This window comes from Helianthus annuus, chromosome 16, assembly GCF_002127325.2.
Source record: "Helianthus annuus cultivar XRQ/B chromosome 16, HanXRQr2.0-SUNRISE, whole genome shotgun sequence".
Lineage (NCBI taxonomy): Eukaryota > Viridiplantae > Streptophyta > Magnoliopsida > Asterales > Asteraceae > Helianthus > Helianthus annuus.
Genome location: NC_035448.2, coordinates 59,210,637 through 59,236,908, shown reverse-complemented (window position 1 = coordinate 59,236,908; position 26,272 = coordinate 59,210,637). Strand labels below are relative to the sequence as shown.

General features: G+C 38.4%; 2 protein-coding genes across 2 annotated transcripts; both read left to right on the top strand.

The window, feature by feature from the left end:
- Window positions 1-7,228: 7,228 nt before the first annotated feature.
- Window positions 7,229-10,731, top strand: LOC110894457 (TPR repeat-containing protein ZIP4). Its single transcript, XM_022141685.2, has 5 exons — window positions 7,229-8,614; window positions 8,719-8,908; window positions 9,031-9,063; window positions 9,150-9,770; window positions 9,848-10,731. The coding sequence occupies exons 1-5, from the start codon at window positions 7,302-7,304 to the stop codon at window positions 10,535-10,537; spliced, it is 2,847 nt and encodes a 948-aa protein (XP_021997377.1). The 5' UTR covers window positions 7,229-7,301; the 3' UTR covers window positions 10,538-10,731.
- A 767-nt stretch (window positions 10,732-11,498) lies between these two features.
- On the top strand, window positions 11,499-14,911 carry LOC110894458 (photosystem I reaction center subunit XI, chloroplastic). Its single transcript, XM_022141686.2, has 2 exons — window positions 11,499-11,836; window positions 14,301-14,911. The coding sequence occupies exons 1-2, from the start codon at window positions 11,672-11,674 to the stop codon at window positions 14,790-14,792; spliced, it is 657 nt and encodes a 218-aa protein (XP_021997378.1). The 5' UTR covers window positions 11,499-11,671; the 3' UTR covers window positions 14,793-14,911.
- The last annotated feature ends 11,361 nt before the right edge of the window (window positions 14,912-26,272 follow it).

Below are 26,272 nucleotides of genomic sequence, written 5' to 3'. Positions count from 1 at the left end.
AACCTTTGAATAAGATAATTCAAACTCATCTTGTGAAACCATCCACTCAGATAAGTACATGTTTAATGTTTGAAGTAAGATGATACAATTATGAAATCTAGCACATATTCAGGAGAATTTATATGCAAGAATCTTTGGTTGTTACTGTGATGCTATTTGCAACAAAACACATTATAGCTTAAACTTATTTTAAAGAAATTTGAATGTAGATTTCGCGCCTTATGTTATTCTTCAATTTTCATTCCTTCCTTTGTTGAAATGAACACAATAAGGATTGGAATCTACATTCCAGTTCCATCCGAATTTCATTCCATTTTGTGAAACGAACACTACTTTAATGTTTATTTTTGATTGAATTTATATACCTACAAAGTGTTAGGGATAGGGAGCATGAAGGAATCATTATTCAGACTGATATAAGTCCGATCCTGTTTGGAGGATTAAACATCGAACTTTGTATGAGAGTGGACCAATAATGTTCGAGACTTATGAAACTTAATTCATAAACATGACAGATTTAATCAATCTAAACATTAAATGCACTTACATAACTATACATGATAAGTTTATCGACATAAAAAAACGTATCAAGTCATAGCATTTTCCAATGGAATATACCATGGACCAACACACCCGTCCTACAAGGCAAGACATGCGATCAGACATCCCTCCTCACTATAATAAACACATTTCTTAGTATACAATACTAAATATCTTGGCCAACATGGCAAGTCATGCGATGAGACATCCCTCCTCCCTATAAGGGGGGATGGGGCACTCTCAGGGGTACCCTTCCCGTGTACTTTCTTGTGCCACAACACCGTCGCCACCCACAAAGGTAGGGCTGGCGGGTTGTTTTTCCATTAAGGAGAACCCATGCAAGGGTAGGAGAGCATGACTTCGAGGTGGGATCCATCTATAGAAATGTGTGTGTAATTGGTAGGTGGGGTAAAAGAGTGGGTTTATGGCAAGGGTAAGGCGTCGCCAGTGTTTTGTGGCTTATGGGTAGTTTCAAAGAATTCTAACATGATGGGATTTAATTGGTCATGGCGGAGCTAACAATGTCTGACTTTACTGATTAACACTATACCTTTTAGGCCACAAGGAAAATCCGATCAGACACTATAAGATATCTCTTATAAAAACATGATGCCTATCGAATTATAAGCTTTTGACATTGCAAATGCAAGCCACTCCTATGACTTCTAATAGTCCAATTTAATTGTATGGTCTCTCTTGAGCGCGTACTCATTTCACTAAAGAAACAAGAATGACTTTTGAAATTTAGTTTTCATAGTTATATTTATATAAAACGATTGTTGCCATTACAAGAATATATAACAAGGGAAAAGATCAAATAGGAAGTTTGTTTTGGGTAGAAAGTGTAGGAAGCAATAGTAGGAGGACATGTGGCAAACTAAAAAAACTAGACAAAAGGGCATTTTAGTCAACCACAAATTTGTTTCAAATAACCCTAGATCTAAAAAAAGCCAAACCCAGCAACATCATGTTCATCCTATCCCACCAACAGCATCAGTTCATCCCATCCCGGCATCCCACCACCACCACCGAACACCGGCGAACAATTTCCCGGGCGGTGTACGTTGGAATTCCACACTATTCCGATGAGATCAACCAAACGACACCGTTATGGCTACCATGATGAAGAAAACCAACGGATACGTCATCTCCGACGACGTCCTGCCGGCGCTAGTACCACCTCCGAACAACCAGATTAATGCCGTCAATCACTGAAGGATATAATGAAAGTAACAGCTGTGAGTTGTTTTCTTATATAGTGGTCGGAATGTGAACAGTGACGACTTGTTATAAGCAATTTTTGTAAAACGCAATTGTGTTTTTTCACCTTCATGTTTTTTTGTTTACGTGAATCTGCAAAACACAATGAATTTGTAAAAGTGTTTTTCACTTTAATGTTTGTCTGTTCCTCATTGCGTTTTATGTAAAGGTCCCTAAAATAGCTTATGTTTTAGAGAAGAGTAAATTACGTTTTTGGCCCCTGTGGTTATATCAGTTTTACTATATTGGCCCAAAATAGGAATTTTTAACATATCTGCCCCTATGGTCCCTATAACTAACCGTTTTGGCCCCTAAATCTAACCAAACCCTAACTCAGGTTAATTATTAGGCACATGATGGGTAATATGGTAATTTCACCTCCCATCATCATCTAACCCAGATTTTTCAAGATCATCATCTTCAACCCAGATTTTTCAAGAACATCATCATCTTCAACCATCATCATCCCCAGATATTCATTTAAATCTAACCCAGATCTCATCATCTTTAACCATCATCATCATCCCCATATCTTCAATTAAACCTAACCCAGATCTTTAACGAACATCATCATCTTCAACCATCATCATCATCCCCACATAAACTTCAAACACAGATCAAAACCCTTCATAAAATTCAAAAGATAAACAGAAGAAACAGAGCAGTACAGTCAACAAGCACGAGCATCAGAAGCAGTACAGTCAACAAGCACAAGCAATCGGAGCATATTAGGCAACTAAACCAAATCATAAATGACTGACTTGTGATTTCTAATCGAGCATATTAGGTAACTAAACCAAATCAGTCGATTCGCTCATATAACAGAAGAAACAGAGCAGTACGGTCAACAAAAACGAGCATCAGAAGCAGTACAGTCAACAAGCACAAGCAATCGGAGCATATTAGGCAACTAAACCAAATCATAGATGACTGACTTATGATTTCTAATTGAGCATATTAGGAAACTAAACCAGATGTAAGGGTTATTGAATATTGGGGGAAATTGAAGATCATGGGCTGCGGATGAGGTGGGTTGCGGATGAGGGGATGATGATGATGGTTCTTCATCTGGATTTGCAGTGCAAAAAGTGGAGGATGAGGGGATGATGATGATGATGATTGAAGATGATGAGATCTGGGTAAAAAATGGAGAAGGTTGATGGGAATTTAGGGCTTTTATGTATATATATATATATGTGGGGGAGTTTGACCCACAGTCATCACCAACGTTGCTAGTAAATTAAATAATGCCTAAACAAAAGATAAACACAGATCTTCATTTAATTTGTTTTTAATATGTGGGGGAGGGGAAATTACCATATTACCCATCATGTGCCTAATAATTAACCTGAGTTAGGGTTTGGTTAGATTTAGGGGCCAAAACGGTTAATTATAGGGACCATGGGGGCAGATATGTTAAAAATTCTTATTTTAGGCCAATATAGTAAAACTGATATAACACAGGGGCCAAAAACGTAATTTACTCTTTAGAGAATTAATGGCTGTAATAGCATTCCAATTGGTGAATGTAGTGAAAGATCAAATATATAAATGATAAAGAAAGAAAGAAGAAGGTGGCCATTGGAGGTATGAGGTGGTACGATTTTGTCCAGATGCTAATGCTCATGTCATGTTTCATTTGGCTGCATTAATTAATAATTGTAGTTGTTTTCCATCCATCTTTTAAATTAAATGTATTTTATACTTGGAACATTTTTATTAAAAATGGAATACCATATGTATTAACCTTAACTGTGCATTGCGTCTTTGAATCAACGTGCACTGCGTCTTTGAATCAACTTATTGCGTTTTTATAAAACAATGAGAAAACCCATTTTTTTATGTTTTTAATTCATTGTGTTTAAAAAAAACACATTTTCTTGTGTTTTTAATCTATTGCGTTTTACAAAAAAAAAAAAAAAAAACACTTTTTTATGTGTTTTTAGTCCATTGCGTTTTAGAAAAAACACATTTCTTTGTGTTTTTAGTCTATTGTGTTTTAGAAAAAACACATTTTTTGTGTTTTTAGTCCATTGCGTTTTAGAAATAACACATTTCTTATGTGTTTTTTGTCCATTGCGTTTTAGAAATAAGATATTTCTATGCGTTTTTCAGCCATTGCGTCTTAGAAATAACACATTTCTTATGTGTTTTTTGTCCATTGCGTTTTAGAAATAAAACATTTTTTGTGTTTTTCAGCCATTGTGTTTTAGAAATAACACATTTCTTTTGTGTTTTTATCCATTGCGTTTTAAAACAAGATATTTCTTTGTGTTTTTTGGTCAATTGCGTGTTAGAAAAAAGTCATTTTTTATGTTTTTTGTTCATTGCGTTTTACGCAACTGGGTTTTCGTATTTTTTTTCGAAAATATAGCAATAGTATACTCGTTTTAAAGATAAAAAACGCTCGTTTTTTTTGGTGCAATTTTTATAAAAAAAAAATAGTGTCGTATGAAAGAGTTATTAATGTTTAAAAAATAGGGGGGAATTGGAGGAGAGAGAAACTATTGACTTGGATTGACTAGAATGCCCCTAGACAAAGCCACGCGCCTCTTTTTTTTTTTCTTAAATTTCACTCATTTAATCTTAGCCCTTGATTAATAAATAGATGGTCAAGATTACTTTCTAACCTTCCTACCCAAATAAACTTCCTAGCATATCATCACCCTATATAACAATACAATTTGTTTAATGTTTTAAACAGGGACAGACCTGAGTATAGGCTTGGGTGGGCGGGCAGGCGCACTCCTTAGAAAATTTCTTTTGTGTATTTTGTAGACAAAAATCCCGATTGTAATTTTTGAAAGTTTGGTTAAAACTCTCGTTCACACCCCTAGAAAATAATTTCTAGGTTTGCCAATAGTTTTAAGCACTATAAACACATGCCTTTAGGGGGGACGGGGCGCCCCGTTGTCGACATTCCATCACGCGTCGAAGAGCGTGGAACACCGTCGCCGGTGTTGTTGACCACGCGTGGTTAATAAAACGCGTTATACCGAACATGCGTTGAAAATCCAAAAATTAGGTGTACATTAAGAAGTGGGATACATGCCTTGTTCTTTCGCTTTGCTTTCTTGGGGTTTTTCAAGCTTGAATCATCTTTGGTTTTGGGGCAAAAAGGTTCTCAAGAAAGGGGAGAACATAGAGTTTTAGGTATTTAGGGTTGTGAAGAAAGTGGAGAACAGAGAGTTGAGATTGTGAAATGGGAACGATTGTCACAGGCTCAGCTCAAGCCCAAGGATGCTTATAATTTTTTTTTTGTGGTTTTTTTAGAAAAAATATATTATCTTGTTTAATAAAAGAAAAATGTATTTTTATTTAAATGAAATTATTTATTTATTGTTAATTTATAATTTTAAAAATAAAAAAAATCACTAGGACATTTCCATTGCAATCCATCACTGGTGATGGAATGAAGCTCGATGACTTGCGAAACTTTATAAGCGCCCGCTGCTAGCGCTTATAAAGTTATTCGTTGTTTGGGAATTAGGGTATACGGTGTGGTAATCAGGAAGACGCGGCAACGATGTTTGCCGATCGGCAAACACCGCCGCCAACAATATGGCGATGCGGCAAACGTTTGAAATCGGTAACCCTTTACCGACTCGGGAAACATGATGGTTTTGATGTGGGGGCCACTCTAACGGTTATATTACCGTTTAAATAAAAAAAATAATTTTTCTTTAAAAAATTAAACTATAAATATCACACTAAACCATTTAACCATATACCTTCAAATTTATACTCAACCAAACCAAAAAATACCACCAATTCTTCCCAAAAGTTTACCATACAAAATGGCGGATGAACTTCCGTTATGGTTCCCACCCATGAGTAGCGACGATTCATCCGATAGTAGCATTTTTTTTTTCAAAATCTCATCGAAGAAGCTGAACTTCAAGATACCGGCACATCTAACCGAAGGAGATATATTGAACGTCAACGTGAGGAGGGGCATGAGACACTCATGGCGGATTATTTTGTCGAAGACCCGAAGTACAACGAAGATATCTTTCGGCATAGGTTCCGTATGTCAAAACGTTTGTTTCTAAAAATTGTGGCCGATGTGGAAGAGAACGACCCGTGGTTTGTAGAGGCCCCCGATGCGCGAGGTAGGAAGGGCTTTACGCCCTTGCAAAAGGTGACATCGGCTATTAAACAGCTCGCAACTGGAAACACTCCAGACGAGAACGATGAGTACTTGCATATGGCCGAAAGAACTTCCCGCGAGTGCCTAGAATATTTTTGTGACACGGTTTGCAAAATATACGGTCCAAAGTTCTTACGTAGACCGACAAGCCACGACATGGCACTTTTATACCAAGCTCATGAGGAAAAACATCACCTTCCAGGTATGTTCGGTAGCCTTGATTGCACCCATTTCGTTTGGCGTTTTTGTCCGACAGAGTATCGAGGCCAATATATGCGAGGAGATCATCGGACTGTTATGCTCGAAGCGGTTGCTTCTCAAGACTTATGGTTTTGGCATGCTTTTGCCGGTCCACCCGGTTCTCAAAACGATATCAATGTTCTACAACAATCTCCGTTATTTTTAACGGAACGAAATGGAACCGCGCCAAAATGTCCATTTTACGTTAACAACCATTTATACCAACGTGGTTATTTGCTCGTGGATGGAATCTACCCTTCGTGGTCCGTGTTTGTGAAGTCGATCCCTTACCCTCACGAAGTAAACGAAAAGAAATTCAAGAGGCAACATGAGGCGGCAAGAAAAGACGTCGAACGGGCTTTTGGTGTTTTGAAGGCGAAATGGGGTGTATTGAGTCGACCGATGCGAGCAAGATCCGTTAAAAAATTAGGAATGTCGTGTACACGTTTATTATTTTACACAACATGATTTTGAAAGATGATGGAAAGGCGATAGCACCGGTGCATATTCGGGATCCTCCGGTCGAGCCGGCTCTAGACGATACGGTGTTGGGCGAGTTGATGAATGAAGACACCCATTGGAGACTCAAACACGATCTCATAGATCATCTCGCAAGTCAAGATTTACCCCATCTTTTGGTCGATTCCGACGAAGACTAGTTTAAATTGTTTCATGTTAATGTAATTTTATTGTTTTTTAATTTAGTGTAACTTTGATGTTTTTAATTTAATTTATGAAAGTTTATTGTTTTTTAATTTAATGTATATATTCTAAATTTATTTATATTAAATAAAATAGTACACAAAAAAAAATAATTATAAAAGTTTACCACTTCAGCAAGTGTTTAAACCATTGCCAACACTTTTCAGCAAAGTTTAAACACTTTTACCTCATTGACATGACGCGCTCTAATTGGTCGGTTTTTTAGTTTACCACTCCAAAGTGTTTAACCACTCCTTACACCCTTAGGATAATATTTACAAACTATATAAAGTTGTTAACTTGTTATAAACAAATATTACTTTTCGATATTTTCAAAAAACGGTTTTACAAAACATAATCCACACAACTCCTCCCCTCAAAACTCCAAACTCACATTCCCGCCAAAAAAATGCGAATCGCCGAGATCTCTTCGCCGGAGGTCCGGCAAACACAGCCACCGGACACCATAACCGACCTACTCTCCAAACTAGAAACCCTAACAGCTGAAACCGAACGTCACTCACCGGAATCTCCTTTACCAGACTCCATCACCACCAATCTCCGCCACGTACTGAGTCAACTCACTCCACTTTCACCGTTCCAGAACTCCATCAAGCTCCAGATCTGGAAGCTGAGTTACCGGTTATGGAACGCGTGCATCGATCTCTCCAATTTCGTCCGTACATCATCGTGTAAAGTTCCAGAAGAACACGCTAAACTCCGGCAAGTTGCAGCGGATATTCTGTTCATCGCCGTTGACGTCACCGGTGTTCCGTCACCGTATTTCAAGTGCGCATCGTTTTTCTATAAAACAGGTACGATCTGGCATGAATTGTGTATGTATGATTTTGCTAGTAATTGTTTCGAGAAAGCCACAGATCTGACATCGAAAGTAGATATTATGAATGTTTCGGATCGAGAAGAACGTAGGTTGCTTCTGGATCTGCATATTGCTAGATCGAAAACAGCGTGGGAGGTATCGGATAGGAATTTAGCGATTAATTTGTTAAATAGGTCAAAACGAGTATTGTTTGGGGTTGCGGATAGTTACATGGCTTTAGCGAATCAGTATATGTGTTTCGGAAAGCTAGTTTTGTCGAAAAGTGAAGCGTGTAGTGCGAATGATGCGGTGAAGTTGATGAACGAAGCTTTGGAGCTGTGTGAGAAAGGGTTAAGGAGTGTGAAAAAGGTGGATGAAACCCTAGGTTTGAAGGAATTGAGGTTGAAGACGTTGAGGTTCATGGCGGCGTCGCATTTGCAGAGAGATGAGTTTGATAGTGTTTTGAAGTGTGTAAGGGTTTTGAGAGATGGTGAGAAAGGAGAGGATCATCCGAGTTCGAGTGTGTTGGCGATGAAGGCGTGGTTAGGGTTGGGAAGGCATGGAGAGGCGGAGAAGGAGTTGAAGAGCATGGTGGGGAATAAGGGGATTCCGGAGGGTGTTTGGGTATCTGCTATGGAGTCTTACTTACAGGCAGTGGGTTGTTCCGGGGTCGAGACAGCGATGGGGGTGTTTCTGGGACTTCTAGGGCGGTGCCATATTAGTGCGGCAGCAGCGTTTAGGGTGGTTCAGAGAGTGGTTGCTGATTGTTTAAATGGAGAGGGACCTAGGGCTAGGGCTAAAGTGGTTGCTGAGTTTGTTTCCAATGACAAGGTTGTCGCTCTTTTTTCTGGAGAAGTGGCTGCAAAAGAGAGGTCTGGCATGCATGCTCTTCTGTGGAACTGGTAAGCAAAGAAACAAATTTCAAATAAACATGTTATTAGAAAGTTTTATAGTTGCAGTGATACCAGCTAGCAAATATCACTGATATGGTAAAGTTGTGTTGCAGTGCTGCAGATCATTTCCGGTCTAAGGATTACGAGGTCAGTGCAGAATTGTTTGAGAAATCTCTGCTATATGTTCCTCATGACATAGAGAATAGATCTCTTCGGGCAAAGGGCTTTAGAGTTCTGTGCCTTTGTCACCTAGCCCTCTCTCATCTGGATAGAGCTCAAGAATACATCGATGAGGCTGCTAAGGTACTCTGAATTTCCTGCAAGAACTCTCTCATGAATGAATATGAAAGATTAAAGTGCTTGATGGCTTTATAATCTTTTGATGATAATTTTCTTAACTTATATTTTGATTTTTACAATTGCAGCTGGAACCCAACATTGCTTGTGTTTTCCTGAAGGTACGTCTTCTGTATTTGTAGTTTTCTTCAAAGAAAGGGCAAACTGAATTCAATATGATTAAAATTTATATTATGTGATTCTGCAGTTCAAGATCTGTCTGCAAAACAATGATCATAATGGTGCTATTACTCAAGTGCAAGCAATGCCCGCCTGCATCGACTTCACTCCAGACTTCCTCTCACTCTCGGCCCATGAAGCTATTGCATGTCGTGCTCTTTCTGTCGCAGTTGACTCTTTATCTCGTCTGTTGACCTTTTTTTCCATGGGAAAACCAATGCCAACAACAGAAGTCATAGTTTTCCGAACCCTCATCACAATTCTCATTCAACAACCTCAAAACGAAAAGGAAGTCCTCAAATACATGAAACAAGCCCATTCTCGTTTCTCTGATCTTGGACCTGAACGGTTTTTCGGGTCAGGTGAGGTTGGAAGACGGGAACGGAAATGGTTTGCTTTGAATCTGTGGAATATTGGTTTGAAAAGTGGTCAGGAAAATAACTATGATTTATGTGGAGAACTTTTTAGAACGTGTGCTGAATATTATGGTGTTAGTATTGATGGACAAATGGAGGGAAACAATCCGATGGTGTGCAAGTCGTTGATATTAGCCGTGTCTGCCATGTTAGCTGGTGAGAAGCTTAGTACGAACCCATTGTCGGACAATGAAGTCAAACAGGCCATTGACCTGCTAGAAAGAGCTGAAAAGGTACTAATTAGATATGCCAATTTTGATCCATTTTACTTGTGACTGTGATTATTCAATATTCATTTCCTTTGATGCAGATACTAATGTCTGGCTCCATGAAGACCAGTATAGATGATGATCAAACCACTACTATTGAGCCTCATTTCTACTTTATTTACACATTGAGTGCATACGATCTATACACGAGAACCAATGACACAGAATCAAAGCAACTTCTGCTAATAAAGAACTACGCCAACTCCAAACATTGCAACACGAATCACCTCTTTCAGATCGGTCGAAATGCATCAGAAGGACCACGACCAAACACTGAAGTAGCTACATTTTGTTTCAACACGTGTATCTCTTTGCTCCTTTCATCTGCATCACCCGATTATCAGACTGTTGCTCTCATTCTCAGAAAGTTAATTACCATCACCGGTGCTCATAAATGCAATGCTGCTGCTGATGATGACGGTAATGGTAATGGTAATGATGATGATGGGGTGTATGGGATGTATAAGAAAGCATACAGGATTATGGTGGGGTTGAAGGCGGGGGAGTATCCTGTTGAGGAAGGGAAATGGCTTGCCATAACAGCATGGAACCGGGCAGCTTTGCCGGTGAGGTTGGGGCAGACGGTGGAGGCAAAGAAGTGGATGGATATGGGGTTGGAATTGGCGGGCCGGGTTCCGGGCATGGATACATATAAGTCTTGTATGGAGGATTTTGTTTCCGGGGTTGAAAAGAAAGTTCAGAGTCAGGGCCATCTGATTGTTGGAAGCTAGTGAGAGTAATCCTTTCAATCAAGCTTTCTAAAGATGAATGCTTTTGTGGCCTCTACTAATGTGCAAGTTTTGCTGTATAGAATTCAAGATATGATCAGATTAGATTTGACCAAAAGGTGACAGTTTGAAACCCATTTTCTTGTAAATGTATTAATTTGGGTTATCTTACATAGTTAGTAGATGTTACAGTATTACTGCAATAATGAATTGTGCTAGAATTAGGGGAAAACTTATTCGAATTTAGGATGATTCGAATGAATCCGAACTACTAGAAAAAAAAAAACTCACAGTCATATATAATTAAAAAATATGTTTATGGCCCGTTCAATTCGAAATCACAAATTTGCTTAAAATATTGAAATCTGAATTCGAACCAGTTTCTAACCCGATTTGACAATTTGAAAACTATGTTCGGATTTGTAAGCAGAATTCGGTTTGGTTCATATTTTGTTTTTATTCTAGTCCATTGAAAGAATGAACATCCAGGATAATCTAGTTTTTGTGATCTTAATTGTTCATAAAATCAAGTCATATATGGATTAAAAAAGGAGTTAAATGTCAATCTACTCCATGTGGTTTGAGCCATTTTGCCAATTAGTCCAAAGGGTTCATTTTTCGCCTATGGGTTCAAAAAGGTTTCACCGTTGCCATTTTAGTCCACAGGGTTAACTTCATCCATTTTTTCTGTTAACAAGAAGAGCAATTCGGTCATTTTATATGTAACTATGTTAACTAGAAGGACAATTCGGCCGTATAAAAGGACCAAATTGCTCTTCTCGTTAACAGAAAAAATGGATGAAGTTAACCCAGTGGACTAAAATTGCAACGGTGAAACCTTTTTGGACCCACAGACGAACAATGAAATCTTTGAACTAAACTGGAAAATAGCCCAAACCATAGGGACTGAAATTACATTTAACTCTAAAATAAAATAGAGACAACATCCTCCACATATCATGGATAATGGGAAATCTATCCAAACACTAGTGATCCAATACCAAGTGTACACGTGTAGTCAGCATCTACAAATTCATTACAAAAGATATTGCGTTTGCCAGCTCATGTGTGTCTCTCCTACAATAACCATTTGATTTGATCAGAGGTTCCAAAAACACACCAAGTGAATTGACCAAAATGGCCACAGCTGCCTCTACCATGGCTAGCCAACTCAAGAGCAGTTTGGCAACTTCTTTCACAAGAGGGCTTGTTACCCCCAAGGGCATTTCTGGTAAACCATTTAGAGTCTTGCCTTCCTCTGGCAAATCCACCTTCACCATCAAGGCTGTTCAAAGTGATAAGGTTTTCTTCTTTCTCATTTATCTTTTTCCTTTTTACCTTTATACCCCTCACTATGAATTGTGGGGTGTAAATGAGCCGAGTCTCACCTCACTTCAACTTGTTTCGAGCTTTATCTTAAAAGCTCGAGTTCAGCTCATTAATAGCTTTTCAAGTTCGAGATAGATTCGGTTTAAGTTCGACTCATTATTTTATGTTAATTGATTAATTATTTTATTCATACAAATTTCTAATATATATATATAGAGTTAACTGCCATTTTCGTCCCTGTGGTTTGGTCACTTTGGCCATTTCAGTCCATTTTTCAAAAATGCGCCATTTTCCTCCCTGACGTTCTGGAAAGGTGCCATTTCAGTCCAAAAATCATAACCCAGTTAAGTCAGTTAGTAAATAAGGACTGATTGTGTAAATTTGTAACAAAAAGGACTGATTGTGTAAATTTGTAACACCACCACCACTAGCCATGCCACCACCACCACTCCGCTGCCACCACCACCACCACCGCCACCACAGCCACCACCGCCACCACCGCCACCACCGCCACCACAGCCACACCGCCACCACAGCCACTGCCACCACCATCTGCCGCCACTCTTCTCCACTTCCGGCCAACAACCTTTCTTCTCCGATGGCCTGCGTCTACCATATCATCACCATCTAATCACCTCATCGATCTAACCAGACAACCAATCCAAACGAGTTGAACGATAATCACCGGCGAGCAATTATCTCGAGCCGAGTGATGGAATCAAGTCTGATGCATCGGTTTGCTTTTATCAGATTTTCATGATTGATCTTCGTCTGATCTGTATCGAGTAAACCCGCTGCTACTTCATCGTTACCGGCGACTGCATCATCACCATCGTCGGCGACTACATCAACCATCTTCGTCACCTGCAACTATCACGCGAACCACCATTAGACACCGTAGTACCTCACTCCGACAACCATCATCATACGCCACCACAAGAATGATTAAAACAAGCAACACCATTCATGCTACTGTTCCATTGACAACCCCAATATATCGAAACACACAATCAAAACAGAAAATATCACAATAAACTCGTCAGATCTGAAACACACCAAGAACAAACACGCTGGAATCAGCAAAGTCGCTGCACAACACACTGACCATGTCTGAACAATGGTGGTAAACGATGACCGGAGTGAGGTTCAGGTTAAGTTCAGGTGGTTATCGGGCACGGTGGTCTCGAGAACTCCGAACACAGCGGTGGTGATGTGCTTGGTGATCGTTGTGATCGTTGACGGAGATGATGACGATGATGAACGGTGACTGTTGATGAACAATGATGGATGGATGGATGGATTAGTGTATCTCCGGTGGTAAGACGTGGTAGCAGGTCGGATTATGTATGGAATGGTGGTTCGAAGAACTGTTGATGATGGTGGTGGCACTGGCTGTGGTGGCGGTGTGGCTGTGGTGGCGGTGGTGGCGGTGGTGGCTGTGGTGGCGGTGGTGGCGGTGGTGGCTGTGGTGGCGGTGGTGGCGGTGGTGGCGGTGGTGGTGGTGGTGGCAGCGGAGTGGTGGTGGTGGTGTTACAAATTTACACAATCAGTCCTTTATGTTACAAATTTACACAATCAGTCCTTATTTACTAACTGACTTAACTGGGTTATGATTTTTGGACTGAAATGGCACCTTTCCAGAACGTCGGGGAGGAAAATGGCGCATTTTTGAAAAATGGACTGAAATGGCCAAAGTGACCAAACCATAGGGACGAAAATGGCAGTTAACTCATATATATATATATATATTATTTTTATAATTGTAACGTTTATTTATAGATAAAATATATTATATAATTATTTAGCCATAATTTTATATATAGGGGAATGTTCAAATGAAAACCACTAGTTATTGTGAAAACTCGAAAACTAACTAAAAAAGCCAAAAAAACATACCAATTTTTTTTTTTTGCATAATAATTTTCGCAGGTTTTTTTATATAAAAAAAAATTTTCAAAAAAAAAAATCAAAAAAATTTGTGTAGTGCACATGTGTTGTATGTGTACTACACGTTGTTATTATTACACATGTGTACTACAAATTTTTTTTTGTTTTGAAAAAATTTTTTTTTTCATATATAAAAACCAGCGATTTTTAAAAAAAAATTGAAAAAAAAAAAAATTTTGTGTGTGTTTTTTAGGCTTTTTTTAGTTAGTTTTCGAGTTTTCACAATAAAAGTGGTTTTCATTTGAACCATCCCCTTTATATGTATAATTATAATTATTATGTAACTTTATATATAATATATCAAATAAAAATTAAAATGAGATGCTCGTTTAGGCTTGCGCGCTTAATTGAGATCGATAAGTGAAGCTTGGACTTGAAATGAAAAATAAAAAAAGTATTGAGCTCGCTTAATTCATATGCATTATTTGAGATTTGACAAGCCTGTAGCGGGCTGATTCGTGCACACCTCTAATTATGATGTATTATGCAGCCTACCTACCAAGTGATTCAGCCTATTAACGGTGACCCATTCATCGGAAGCCTCGAAACTCCAGTGACATCAAGCCCATTGATCGCCTGGTACCTTTCAAACCTTCCTGGATACCGCACCGCAGTCAACCCATTGCTACGTGGTGTTGAGGTTGGGCTAGCTCATGGGTTCTTTCTAGTGGGCCCATTTGTGAAAGCCGGCCCATTGAGGAACACCGAGTATGCTGGGGCAGCTGGATCACTAGCCGCAGGTGGACTAGTGGTGATTCTAAGCATTTGCTTGACAATGTATGGGATCGCATCGTTTAAAGAGGGCGAGCCATCGATTGCACCATCGTTGACCTTGACTGGTAGGAAGAAGGAGCCAGACCAACTTCAAACAGCCGATGGTTGGGCCAAGTTCAGTGGTGGGTTCTTCTTTGGTGGGATCTCTGGGGTTATTTGGGCTTATTTTCTTCTCTATGTACTTGATCTTCCTTACTATGTTAAGTAATTTGGGCCTCTCTATAAAAGCTGGGTTTGCCAAGTGTGGAAAGTTGTATATTAAAGGGATGGTCGTTTGAAAGACACTAATTTTGATGTTTTTATATAGAGTTAACTGCCATTTTCGTCCCTGTGATTTGGTCACTTTGGCCATTTCAGTCCATTTTTCAAAAATACGCCATTTTCCTCCCCGACGTTCTGGAAAGGTGCCATTTCAGTCCAAAAATCATAACCCAGTTAAGTCGGTTTGTAAATAAGGACTGATTGTGTAAATTTGTAACATAAAGGACCATTTAAGTAAAATATATAAATATTAATATAATTATAAAATATATAAACCACCACTAGCCCTGCCACCACCACCACTCCGCTGCCACCACCACCACCACCGCCACCACCGCCACCACAGCCGCTGCCACCACAGCCGCTGCCACCACCGCCACCACAGCCACCACCGCCACCACAGCCACTGCCACCACCACCACCACCACCACCACCGCCACCACCGCCACCACAGCCACTGCCACCACTCTCTCTCTACTCTCTCTCTCTCTATGCTCTGCAATCACCACCACCATCACCTTTACCTCTCTACTCCGGTGACCAGAGTAAATCCGGCCATCTTTCCGACACCCCACACCCCCATGAACCAAACTAACCACACACCCCTCCACATCTCACAGATCAGACGAGAGAGGGAGAAAGTCGGAGAGAGAGATAACGACGAGAGAGAGAGAGAGAGAGAGAGAAGGAGGCGGGAGAGAGAACCGGCGACGATGGGGTGCCGTTTTTCCGGTGAGTTGCAGGCGGCAGCAGTGGTGATGAAGGTCTGATGATGATGATGAAGATCGCGATGATGATGATGTAGGTCGATGATGATCGATGATGATGATAACAGATGATGACGATAATGACGTTGATGGTGGTGGCAGTGGCTGTGGTGGTGGTGATGGCGGTGGTGGCAGTGGTGGCGGTGGTGGCTGTGGTGGCGGTGGTGGTGGCGGTGGTGGTGGTGGTGGCAGCGGCTGTGGTGGCGGTGGTGGCGGTGGTGGTGGTGGTGGCAGCGGAGTGGTGGTGGTGGCAGGGCTAGTGGTGGTGGTGTTTTTATATTATATATTTTATAATTATATTAATATTTATACATTTTACTTAAATGGTCCCTTATGTTACAAACTGACTTAACCGGGTTATGATTTTTGTACTGAAATGGCACATTTCCAGAACGTCGGGGAGGAAAATGGCGCATTTTTGAAAAATGGACTGAAATGGCCAAAGTGACCAAACCACAAGGACGAAAATGACAGTTAACTCTTTTATATATTTGAACTTTAGTATTTACTTAACTGAACGTTTATGTGGTAATCAATTCTTCAAAAAAAAAAAGTGGGTTGGTTTGGGCAAATTTTCATTTTGAGTGTGTTCGAACTTCCCCATGGATTCACATATCAATTTAACGGACAACCATTATGAAATTTAAGTCAAAATTTAACAGCTACCTCTCATAAAAAAACAAGAGTAAAGCATAGTTTCAGTCTCTAGGGTTTACACCCAATCGCAGGTTTTAACCCTTATTTGAAAAAAGTCAACAGTCCGGTCTATCTAGTTGTCAATTGCTAGCAATCAAGCCCCTCCCACTAACTGACAGTTTGTAAATCAATGAAAAGACTAAAATACTCTTATAACTTTACTTACAATTACAGTTCCTGAACATATAAATGACATATTCCCTCCGTATTCAAAACAAATCCTAATCTTGCAACTAAGCACCGATTAAGTTGAATTAATCAACAACATGAAGGTATTAACAACTACAAAACCACGTAACACACATGTAACCAGATTTGAACTTCAAATGGGTTTGACTTTTTGAAATTCAAATGGGTTTCACTTCTAGAACTAGATTGCTGTTTTGACCTTTGTAACATTTGTTTACTCAATTTCCAAACGCCTTACCTCTGTTTTGACATGTTCATCCAACATAAACAGGTTATCTAAACTAAACGAACAAGTTTTCAAACCAAAACATACAATTACCATTCAACGCAGGTTATCTAAAACTTATGTTTTGACATGTTCATTCAAAAGAAACAACAATTAGTGTCAATACAAGTTGGGCTTGCCTAGTCTATAGTAGGAATACTCTGATACCAGATTGGTATCAGAGCCATAACTATAGGGAATTAGGAAAAGTAGAAATGCTTTTACCTAGTCTATAGTTTAGGAGCTCATACTTATGTGTTGTTTAAAACTACTTTCCTTCTATCTTATTTGCTTCTCTCTATTCTCTTTGGTCTTTTAACCTACATGCCTTTCCTAAGGCTAACACAATACACACTTGGAGGCTTTGAAGACACTCTTATAACGCAATCGAGACGACTCACCAAAATAGGGGTGATTCCCATATTTGGTGATGACTTTCATTCAGCTATACTTTGAATTTTGCACGAAATTCACCCTCAAGTTAGGAGTGATATCCAAATCTTGAAGGAAATTTCCATTTCATATTCTAGTGGACCCTTATCTCTTGATAAGTACCAACCACACTAGGGTACGATGTTATCAAGTTAGAGGTGAAACTCGCATCTTGTTAACTAGTCCCACTCTTCGATTTTCAATCTCGCCAAAGTTTTGATTTTCCCAATCGATTAAGGACGTGTAGTAACTAGAAGGACAAATATCGTTAGTCGCTTCTTGATGAGAGTATTTGTCTATTAGGCCAAAACACGTCTCCTTAATTCGAAAAGGACTTCGATTTACTTTGGAATAGTCTTATGTTACGTTCTGTGACAATCAACGTTTTACGTTAAATCTCTTTTATGCTATCTCAATTTTCATGTGTTTTACATTTGTACGATATATCATTTCAATCTAATACATGCATGCTAATATGTTATACTGGATTCATGTCACTGGGTGATTTTATATGATAAACTTATCATTAACTTCGTAAGAAGCCACACCTTAACATGTATAGCACTATGCGTAGTGCTATAGGAGTAGCGCACCACCCGTGAATGAGAGGTCATGTTAAGTAATTCAATTGCGGTACACGATGGGTTGGCTTGTTTATTCACATGCCAGTGATACGTTAATCTTGTTAACTATGTATGTCATGTGGATTGTTCTAAATTTTTATGCTAATACTCATATTCCCAAAAATGGAAGCTTATCATCAAGATAGGAGTGACTTCCTTACCTTGACGATTAGCTCCGCTCACTTTTCAACTTCACCATTGAGCTAGGGGTGATTTCCTTACCTCGGAGGTAGTTACCCACTCTTCTTCGTTCTCAATGAAACTTTATATTTGAACGCTACTTTCATTTCAAGCTTGGAGACACGAATCGCACCATCTTCGCAATCTAAAACAAATAATAATAATATCTCATGAACAAAGTAAATTTACGATGCTTTCATTATCTATGTTACCATACGTGAAATTCATGATTATGCTATGTGAAACTAATTGAATCTTTTATATGCTATGTGAAACTATATGCTATGTGATGCATTCATGAAAACAATTTCTGTAAACAAAACATTATGATCAAGTTTTATCTATTCTCTCTTTTACATCTTTAGATGTTATCTTTTCAAAAGCCTTCCTCTTAGATTTCGAGGACGAAATCCCCTAAAGTAGGGGAGACTGTAACATCCGTAAAAATGGATTCCAAAAATCCGACCCGTTTTGAAATTCGGATCCTAATACTTGGAACTCGGAAATTTTTTTCGCGAATTAAACCATCGTTGATAGATTTATATCATAAATTTAATATGGTTACTTATTTAATTAATCAATATTTTGCAATTTAAGATTGTTAATATAAACTAGGTAGAATTTTAACTCCGTTAGTTCCGTTAGTTTTTAATGAATTTTAAGGATTATGTAACTTAACCGGGTTAACTAATGTAGTTGGTTTTGTTAAGTTTCAAAATTTATTTAAGGTTATATATAGTTTAACCAAGTTAGTCAATTAAGCAAAGTTAAGGGGGGGGGGGGGGGGTTATTGTAATTACTAAAACTTATATACACATATTGCTTTTGATATTCCTTTACAAAGATTTCCGCCAAAACAGAAACTTTCACAGCCTTTGTTTCTTTCTTTTGCTTCCTGATTGTTCAATGGAATTAATGGAGGTTTCCAAATTTCAAATTTGTGAACCAGGACATCATATCAAATCAGAACATCGACAACTTGGAACTCCCCGGATTTCTCGATGATTTGATTATTTCCGCGTTTCTTTTTATGAACCTGGTCGTTTCTTTAAACCGAAACCGTGTACCCAAGATTACGTTAATTTGAAGGATTCCAAAATTATAGCAAACATCACCCTCACCCGTTCCCTATATTAACCGAAGCAGGCCCCTGTGCACCTCGCCGACCTCCCCATTTCCCCACTCGCAACACGTTTCGATATCCTAACAACCACCAGAGTAACCAAGTTCGCCGGAGTTCGGAGAAGACGACCGGAGAGAAACCGAAACCACCATCACGTAACCACAAAACATCTTGACACCCACACGACACAATCACGCTCCTTCGTTTAATCTGCAACCTCTGTCCAAACCAAAGCACTTTCGCCGTAGCCGGAGACGCTCGGACATCACGACGGGAGTTACCTCCTCCTTTTGGTTCGCACTGGTTCACGTCGGAAGCCAACCGAGGACCTACGGACGTCGCGACAGGAATTGCTTTCATTCTGTTGGCAACGGAAGTTTGTCTTGAACATCAACATCATATGCAGAACTTGATTCACCATAATCATGTGGTGGATTCATCATGAATCAATCGAACAAACAACACACACTCGAAAACGAAAAGAAGAATGTTTTGGATATTGTTATAAAATATCTTGGTACCGGTTATAATCCCGGTAAAACGTTTATATACATATGGAGAGAGACGGTTGTCACCAGCGGTTACTTTTGGCGGGAGTAACCACCATTCAAACCGCTGTGTCATGTGTGACATACCCCTCCTCGTATATTCGATACATACACACATATATATAAGTACAGTAATGTTATAACACATAATACACATAATAAATATAATATAATCAAGTTTATATATTCTAATACTCCCCCTTAAACTGGATTATATTAACGGGAGTGCATTAAAACGCTCCGATTTGCTTCGTTCACCGCCTTCTCAGCCTGCCGGAAATCGAACCTCCTTCTCTTTTGTGCTTTCTTCATTCCCATCCAGTCATTTCGAGCATATAGAGCGTAGTGTTCTCTATCATCTTCTGGAATGCAGCCCGTGCTCATCGTCCTTCTTCCTTCATCGGCAACTTTGTCTTCATTCCCTGCATATGCTTGAGTTTGATCTCCTCTCACATCACCTTATACAGATTTGAACTTATAATAGTATCTGATAACATCCAAATACATAGCATATAATATGCTCATGTAATCTCCGTCTTCATAATCATGACCCATATCTTGGGGGGGGGGGGGTAGTGCACGGTCCTCCCAACCGCCGGAGTGATCCCACTCCGGGAGCCGCTACCCGACCAAGCTAGCTCCGCGGTGAATTCCCCTTGCCGAGTTCTTACCCTGGGCGACATATGCCACTCCCAAGACTCGAACCCGGTACCTCTAGGAAGAGGTAGGTGTCGGTGGCCAACTGGGCTACCCCAGTTGGTTATCATGACCCATATCTTTCGAAACCATTGCCCATAGATTGTTTGAAGTCACAGTTCTATGGCCTCCTTCTCTCTTTACAACCATATAAAGTTCTAACAGGTTCACCTTCTTGTTGTTACCCATGTATACCGGAATTGGTCTCGTAGTAATTCCCATCTTTATTCTCAAAAACCAGTCGATCGTCTCATCGAATTTCACTTCTACCTCGTACTTGTATTTCATCACATACTCGCTGTCTTCTAACATGTCTAAGAGGGCCTTACAATCTTGAAATTCATTGAATTTCATTGCTTGCAGAATCATTACATTCCAATCGGGTTCGTTGGAAGTTAGATTCAATTTTTCGAAATAATCATTCAAGTAATCAGATTTGAAAGTTTCATGTTCTGATTCTTTATCGATTATATACAGTTTCTCTCTCGAAACCGATTTCATCTTCTCTAGTTAACCCGGTAATGTTATTTCTCTTATTCATAAGAGGAGTACTGAAAGTAGGGAAAAGTTTACATCTTTCACCATTAAACTTCACTGTAAACTTTGAATTACCAGTTGATCAAGGCTGAGAACATTTCTATCCATTTCGGGAGTGTAGTAAACACTTTGGATTCGAAATTTCTCACTTCCAGAAATAACATCTACAGCCCCTATGCCTCGTATGAAATAGAAATGATTTTCACCGGTGTTTGTTTCAACACCGAACATATTCTTTATTCTTTTGAAAGAATCTAAGTTACCGGAGTAATGACGTTTGAAATTTGTGTTTACGTACCAAATTTCTGACCAGAGACCACTATCAGTCCCATTAACGATGAATTCTGAATTTCGGACTTCATCTTCTTCATGTTTTTGTATGCCGGTTTCAATGGCTTGCCTGATCAAGAGAGTTGCTTCATCATTTTCCTTTTCTTTGCAGTAGGCAATTTGATGTCCTGGTTGATTGCAGTAGTAACATCTTCTTGGTATTGTCTTTGCCATCGATCGTTCATGTTGTTCGTCGGAACAGTGTTTGCACGGAAGAACCGTTGCAGATGTGTAAATTCTTTCTCCTGCATGATCTGTCGTGGCTCTGATACCACATGTTGGCAGCATAAGTTTTCTTGAACATCAACATCATATGCAGAACTTGATTCACCATAATCATGTGGTGGATTCATCATGAATCAATTGAACAAACAACACACACTCGAAAACGAATAGAAGAATGTTTTGGATATTGTTATAAAATATCTTGGTACCGGTTATAATCCCGGTAAAACGTTTATATACATATTGAGAGAGAGGTTGTCACCGGCGGTTACTTTTGGCGGGAGTAACCACCATTCGAACCGGTGTGTCATGTGTGACATACCCCTCCTCGTATATTCGATACATACACACATATATATAAGTACAATAATGTTATAACACATAATACACATAATAAATATAATATAATCAAGTTTCTATATTCTAATACATTCGGTATACCTTTTACCTTTCATTCAGATCATACTATTTGGGTTGTCTCATGTTCGGTTATGCTTGTTCTTGTTCTGTTGTTTAACAAAGAAGATGACGCGAACCGAGCTCACCGGAACCGGAATCACGCCGGGGTTACGTCGGACCCGAACCATCCTTGTTTGGTATATCTTCTTCCCAACAACTTTTTTTTCCTTTCCTTGTTATCTTTGATATCATGTTTTTGTTATATAATAGTATTTTGAATAGAGAAATAAGGCACTACCTTTTCTTTTAATATAAATATAAACTCTATTATTTTCAATTAATTCACCACTTTCTAAATCAAAATTCCTTTTAATTTTACTATTTCTTTTAAAACTCTTTTAACACTTTCTTTTATTTTTATCATTAAATTTAATACCAACATAAATAATTAATAATTTATTATAATTCCTTTATTACATTAAAAAGATAAATAATGAGATATCTAATTAAGCTACTCGTAAACCTTAAATATTAGAACTTTATTTAACGAGATCATTATATCTAGGATAAACGTATCTCGTTCGCTCTCTTGGATTTCTCAATCTTTACTCGTGTGTTATCTTACAAGAAATCGCAACGCAACTAATGTGAGTATACATGATCCCATTTTTATTTTAAACAATTTGGGTGCAACTTCTATTCATATTCAAATTCACAAACACGTTAAACTTTATTTATTCACACTCTATCCAAATTACACATGAAATGTTTGATTCTTGTTATACATGTGATGCTAATGTAAACACTTCATGACTATATGCTCATTAACTTTGATCAAGCCTATCTTAACAATTATAGCGCTATAGGTTGTAACGCTCCGCCCGCTATTCTTTTGGGTATTGTTAAGTTAAACATGTTAACCATCCCGCTAGACTCTTGGGATAGGCACTTTAATTGCGTTGGAAACTTTGATTTGAGCATGTAGAGTAACATCGTTTCGGCATAACTGTTAACTTGCATCATCTTATTCATGTTGGATATGAGCACATTTAAACATTTTATTCTACTATGCTATGTATCAAACTTGTATACTCGCCAGCATATTTTGTTGATCATTATTTTAATACATGTTGCAAGTTGATAGTCAAGATGTTGAAGAAGAAAGTTAGGGTGGATTAGAAACTCACCTAGAAAATAAACTATGTTTGAAATTTGGATTATGTTTTGATCATGTTTGAACAATGTGTGACATTTTAGCATTTATGAAATTTGATTTAAATTATATTGTCATAATAGTGTTATGATGCTTTTGAGCGATTTGTTCTTCTCATCCCGATGTTTCCGCCATCGGTTGGGGTGTGACATGTTCATCCTTGTTTATTTATAAGTAAGTCAGAATATGCATCACTCTCCTAAATCATGCAAATCCCTAATAAAGTTAAGGCCTTGATTATCACAACCCTTAGTATAAGTCCTGTTGTGGAAATAAATATATGTTTATCCTTTTTTTTGTTTATAAGTAAGTCACAATATGCATAACTCTCCTAAATCCTCCAAATCCCTGATCAATTTAAGGCCTTGATTATCACAATCATGTGCATACCAAAGTATAAGGGTGGACGGTATGGTAGCGGGGAGGGAAGTTTACCGAGGGGTGATGTGGTGCCGGGGTGTTATCGGTGATCGGGGAGTGGGAGAGAGGTGGTGGGTGCGGTGACTTCTCACCGACTTGGTGAAGAAGAGAATGGTGGGAGAGAGAGAGTGAATGGTAGGCCCCAACCCATTTCAACCAATCATATTTTTTTTAAATTGTTTACCACTCTCCATGTGTTTGACCATTGCTAGTGATGGAGTGCAAAATGGGAAGTGGAGTGGGGACTTGACATGGCATTATATTATTGGCTAGAAAATTGTTTAAACACTCACCAAGGGGTGACGACTCCCTCCACGCTAAGTACTGTTGTGCAAACCAAATACATGTTCATCCCTATTTTATTTATAAGTCTGAATATGCATAACTCTCCTAAATCCTACAAATTCCTAATCAAGTTAAGGCCTTGATTATCACAAACATGGCTGAATATGCATGTTTTCCTGTACAATCAAAACCTACAACACCTACATTACAACAATATCCCTATTGTGCATAACTATAATATCAATCAAGAATCACTAACAGAACCTGCATTCACTTACTGGTTTAAATGTAGTCAAAAGTTAAATATTAAAACCACAGTTACTAGTTTCAAATCATTCAAAACTTACATATTAATCACATGATTTCATAATGGGTTAAGCATGATTGTTAAAAACTAACATCCAAAATGTGACAACTGGCACAAAACCGGTAACTTCCGTACACTTTAATTATTATTTAATGACTGCAATTATGTGCTTAAATGTCAACATTGACTAATTAGATGCTAAGCAAGTGAATTCATGCACGTTGTATACTACAAAATATTGCTTCATGCAATCGAGAGCGCTGCGTCAGAAATATTAGTAAACTCACCGGTAAGACACACTGTGTCAACGGAACTGCAGAAAGCAGTCAGACATTAGAATTGAGGCCTAGGTGTAGGTCCTACGACAAAGGTACATTAAAACCCAAGAGTACATATCAGGGTTTAATTTATGGTCGTTACAAAAGCTAAAACACGCACTAAAAGGCACCCGAAACACACTTTAAGTGCAGAACTAATTACGACAAAACTGCGAAACGAACGTTGGTGGCCGCCCGGATAATATTTAATCCCACAAATATTCTGTTATGATTAAAATTTTATTTTAATCAGGTTCGTGTTGAAAAATAAATTAAAACGCTTAAAAACGTTATTTTTCAAGTTTAAGCGCGTACCGTGAGTTCCTACGCGACACAGTGCTTACACTGCAAAACGCAGACAGCGCAGAAAACCCAGGAATATGCCAGGAATATGCCAGGAATATACCAGGAATATGCCAGGAATATGCCAGGAATATACCAGGAATATACCAGAAATATGCCAGGAATATGCCAGGAATATGCCAGGAATATGCCAGGAATATACCAGGAATATACCAGGAATATACCAGGAATATGCTAGGAATATGCTATATGGAAGGTCTATAAATACCACCATTCCATCACTCCATCTTCCTCATCACCATACTTCCACTCTCTCCCTCTCTCTCTAGAAAAGCTACGGCCAAACACCCCCTCTCAATCCATCAATTTTTCGGTTTTGATCACCACATCCCAAGTCCATACAAGTATCAAGAATCCCGTATAAGGAGGCTTGGTGCAAACGGAAAGCGAAAGACCTCATTCTCTTGCTTTTATCCACCCTATTTGCGTCTAGATTCTTCCCTAGCCTCGAGCTAGTGGTATGTTGCTTAAATCACATTCTTGAACTATTTTGAAGTGGTTAATATGATATGTAACGGTTAAAACTCGAAATCTTACAAATTGATGCATTAAAGTCTACTAAAAACACTAATAATGATGGTTAAAAGCTCATATGTTGTGTAAATGTTGTAGTAATTGATTTGTGTGGTTATTTGGACCCGATCTATGTTGTGGTAGCTCGGATCATCATTTAACCCGGGTTGGTCATGATCATGGATCATGACATAAGGATGTTTTGAAAGAAACAAGGGTTAAAGGGTGAAACTCTACTACACATGAATCATGAACTTGTGTAAAAAGGAATTTTTCTTGTAAAATGAAGTTCTAAACTATTAGATCTAAAGATCTACAAGTGGTATTTTCGAAAGACCAACTGTAAGACGAAACCATGTTTTAAAACCGAACCTTTCATGAACTAGAGGTGTTTTTGTGAACAAACAAGTGTGTAGACACTTGTGTAACAAAAGTTTTAACAAAGAAATAATTTTCATAAAAACCGACTAGAAGTTGTGAAACTTCATATTCTTTAAAAATAAGGTTTTTAAGAAATTAAACTTATTTATAAAGATAACAAGACTTACTAAATGTGCTAGTAAATTACTACACATTTTTGTAAATATTCAAGTTCATGAAATGGAGTAATTAGTGAATGTTGTTGATGATTAGTGTTGATAATTGTTGATGTTGATTGTTGACGATTTAAAAGAAAATAAACACATGTTTTGGAAACATGGGAAACCTCCATTTTTAGGGGAAACTCTGTCAAAATTTTTATAAATTTTGACACTTAGAAAAAAATATAAGTTTTTGAAGAACTTATTCCCTAAAAATGTATTTAAGAGTATTACCAAGGTTTCCCTAATTTTTGGTGATAAGAAATGAGGATTTCTTCAAAAATAAAAATGGATGTAAGTATGTATATTTTTGAGAGAAAAATATATATTATTTTATCACCAACTTTTGTGCTAAGTGGATATAGTATGTGTTATACGTGCTAGCGTATTAAGACTTAAAAATACACATACATCATAC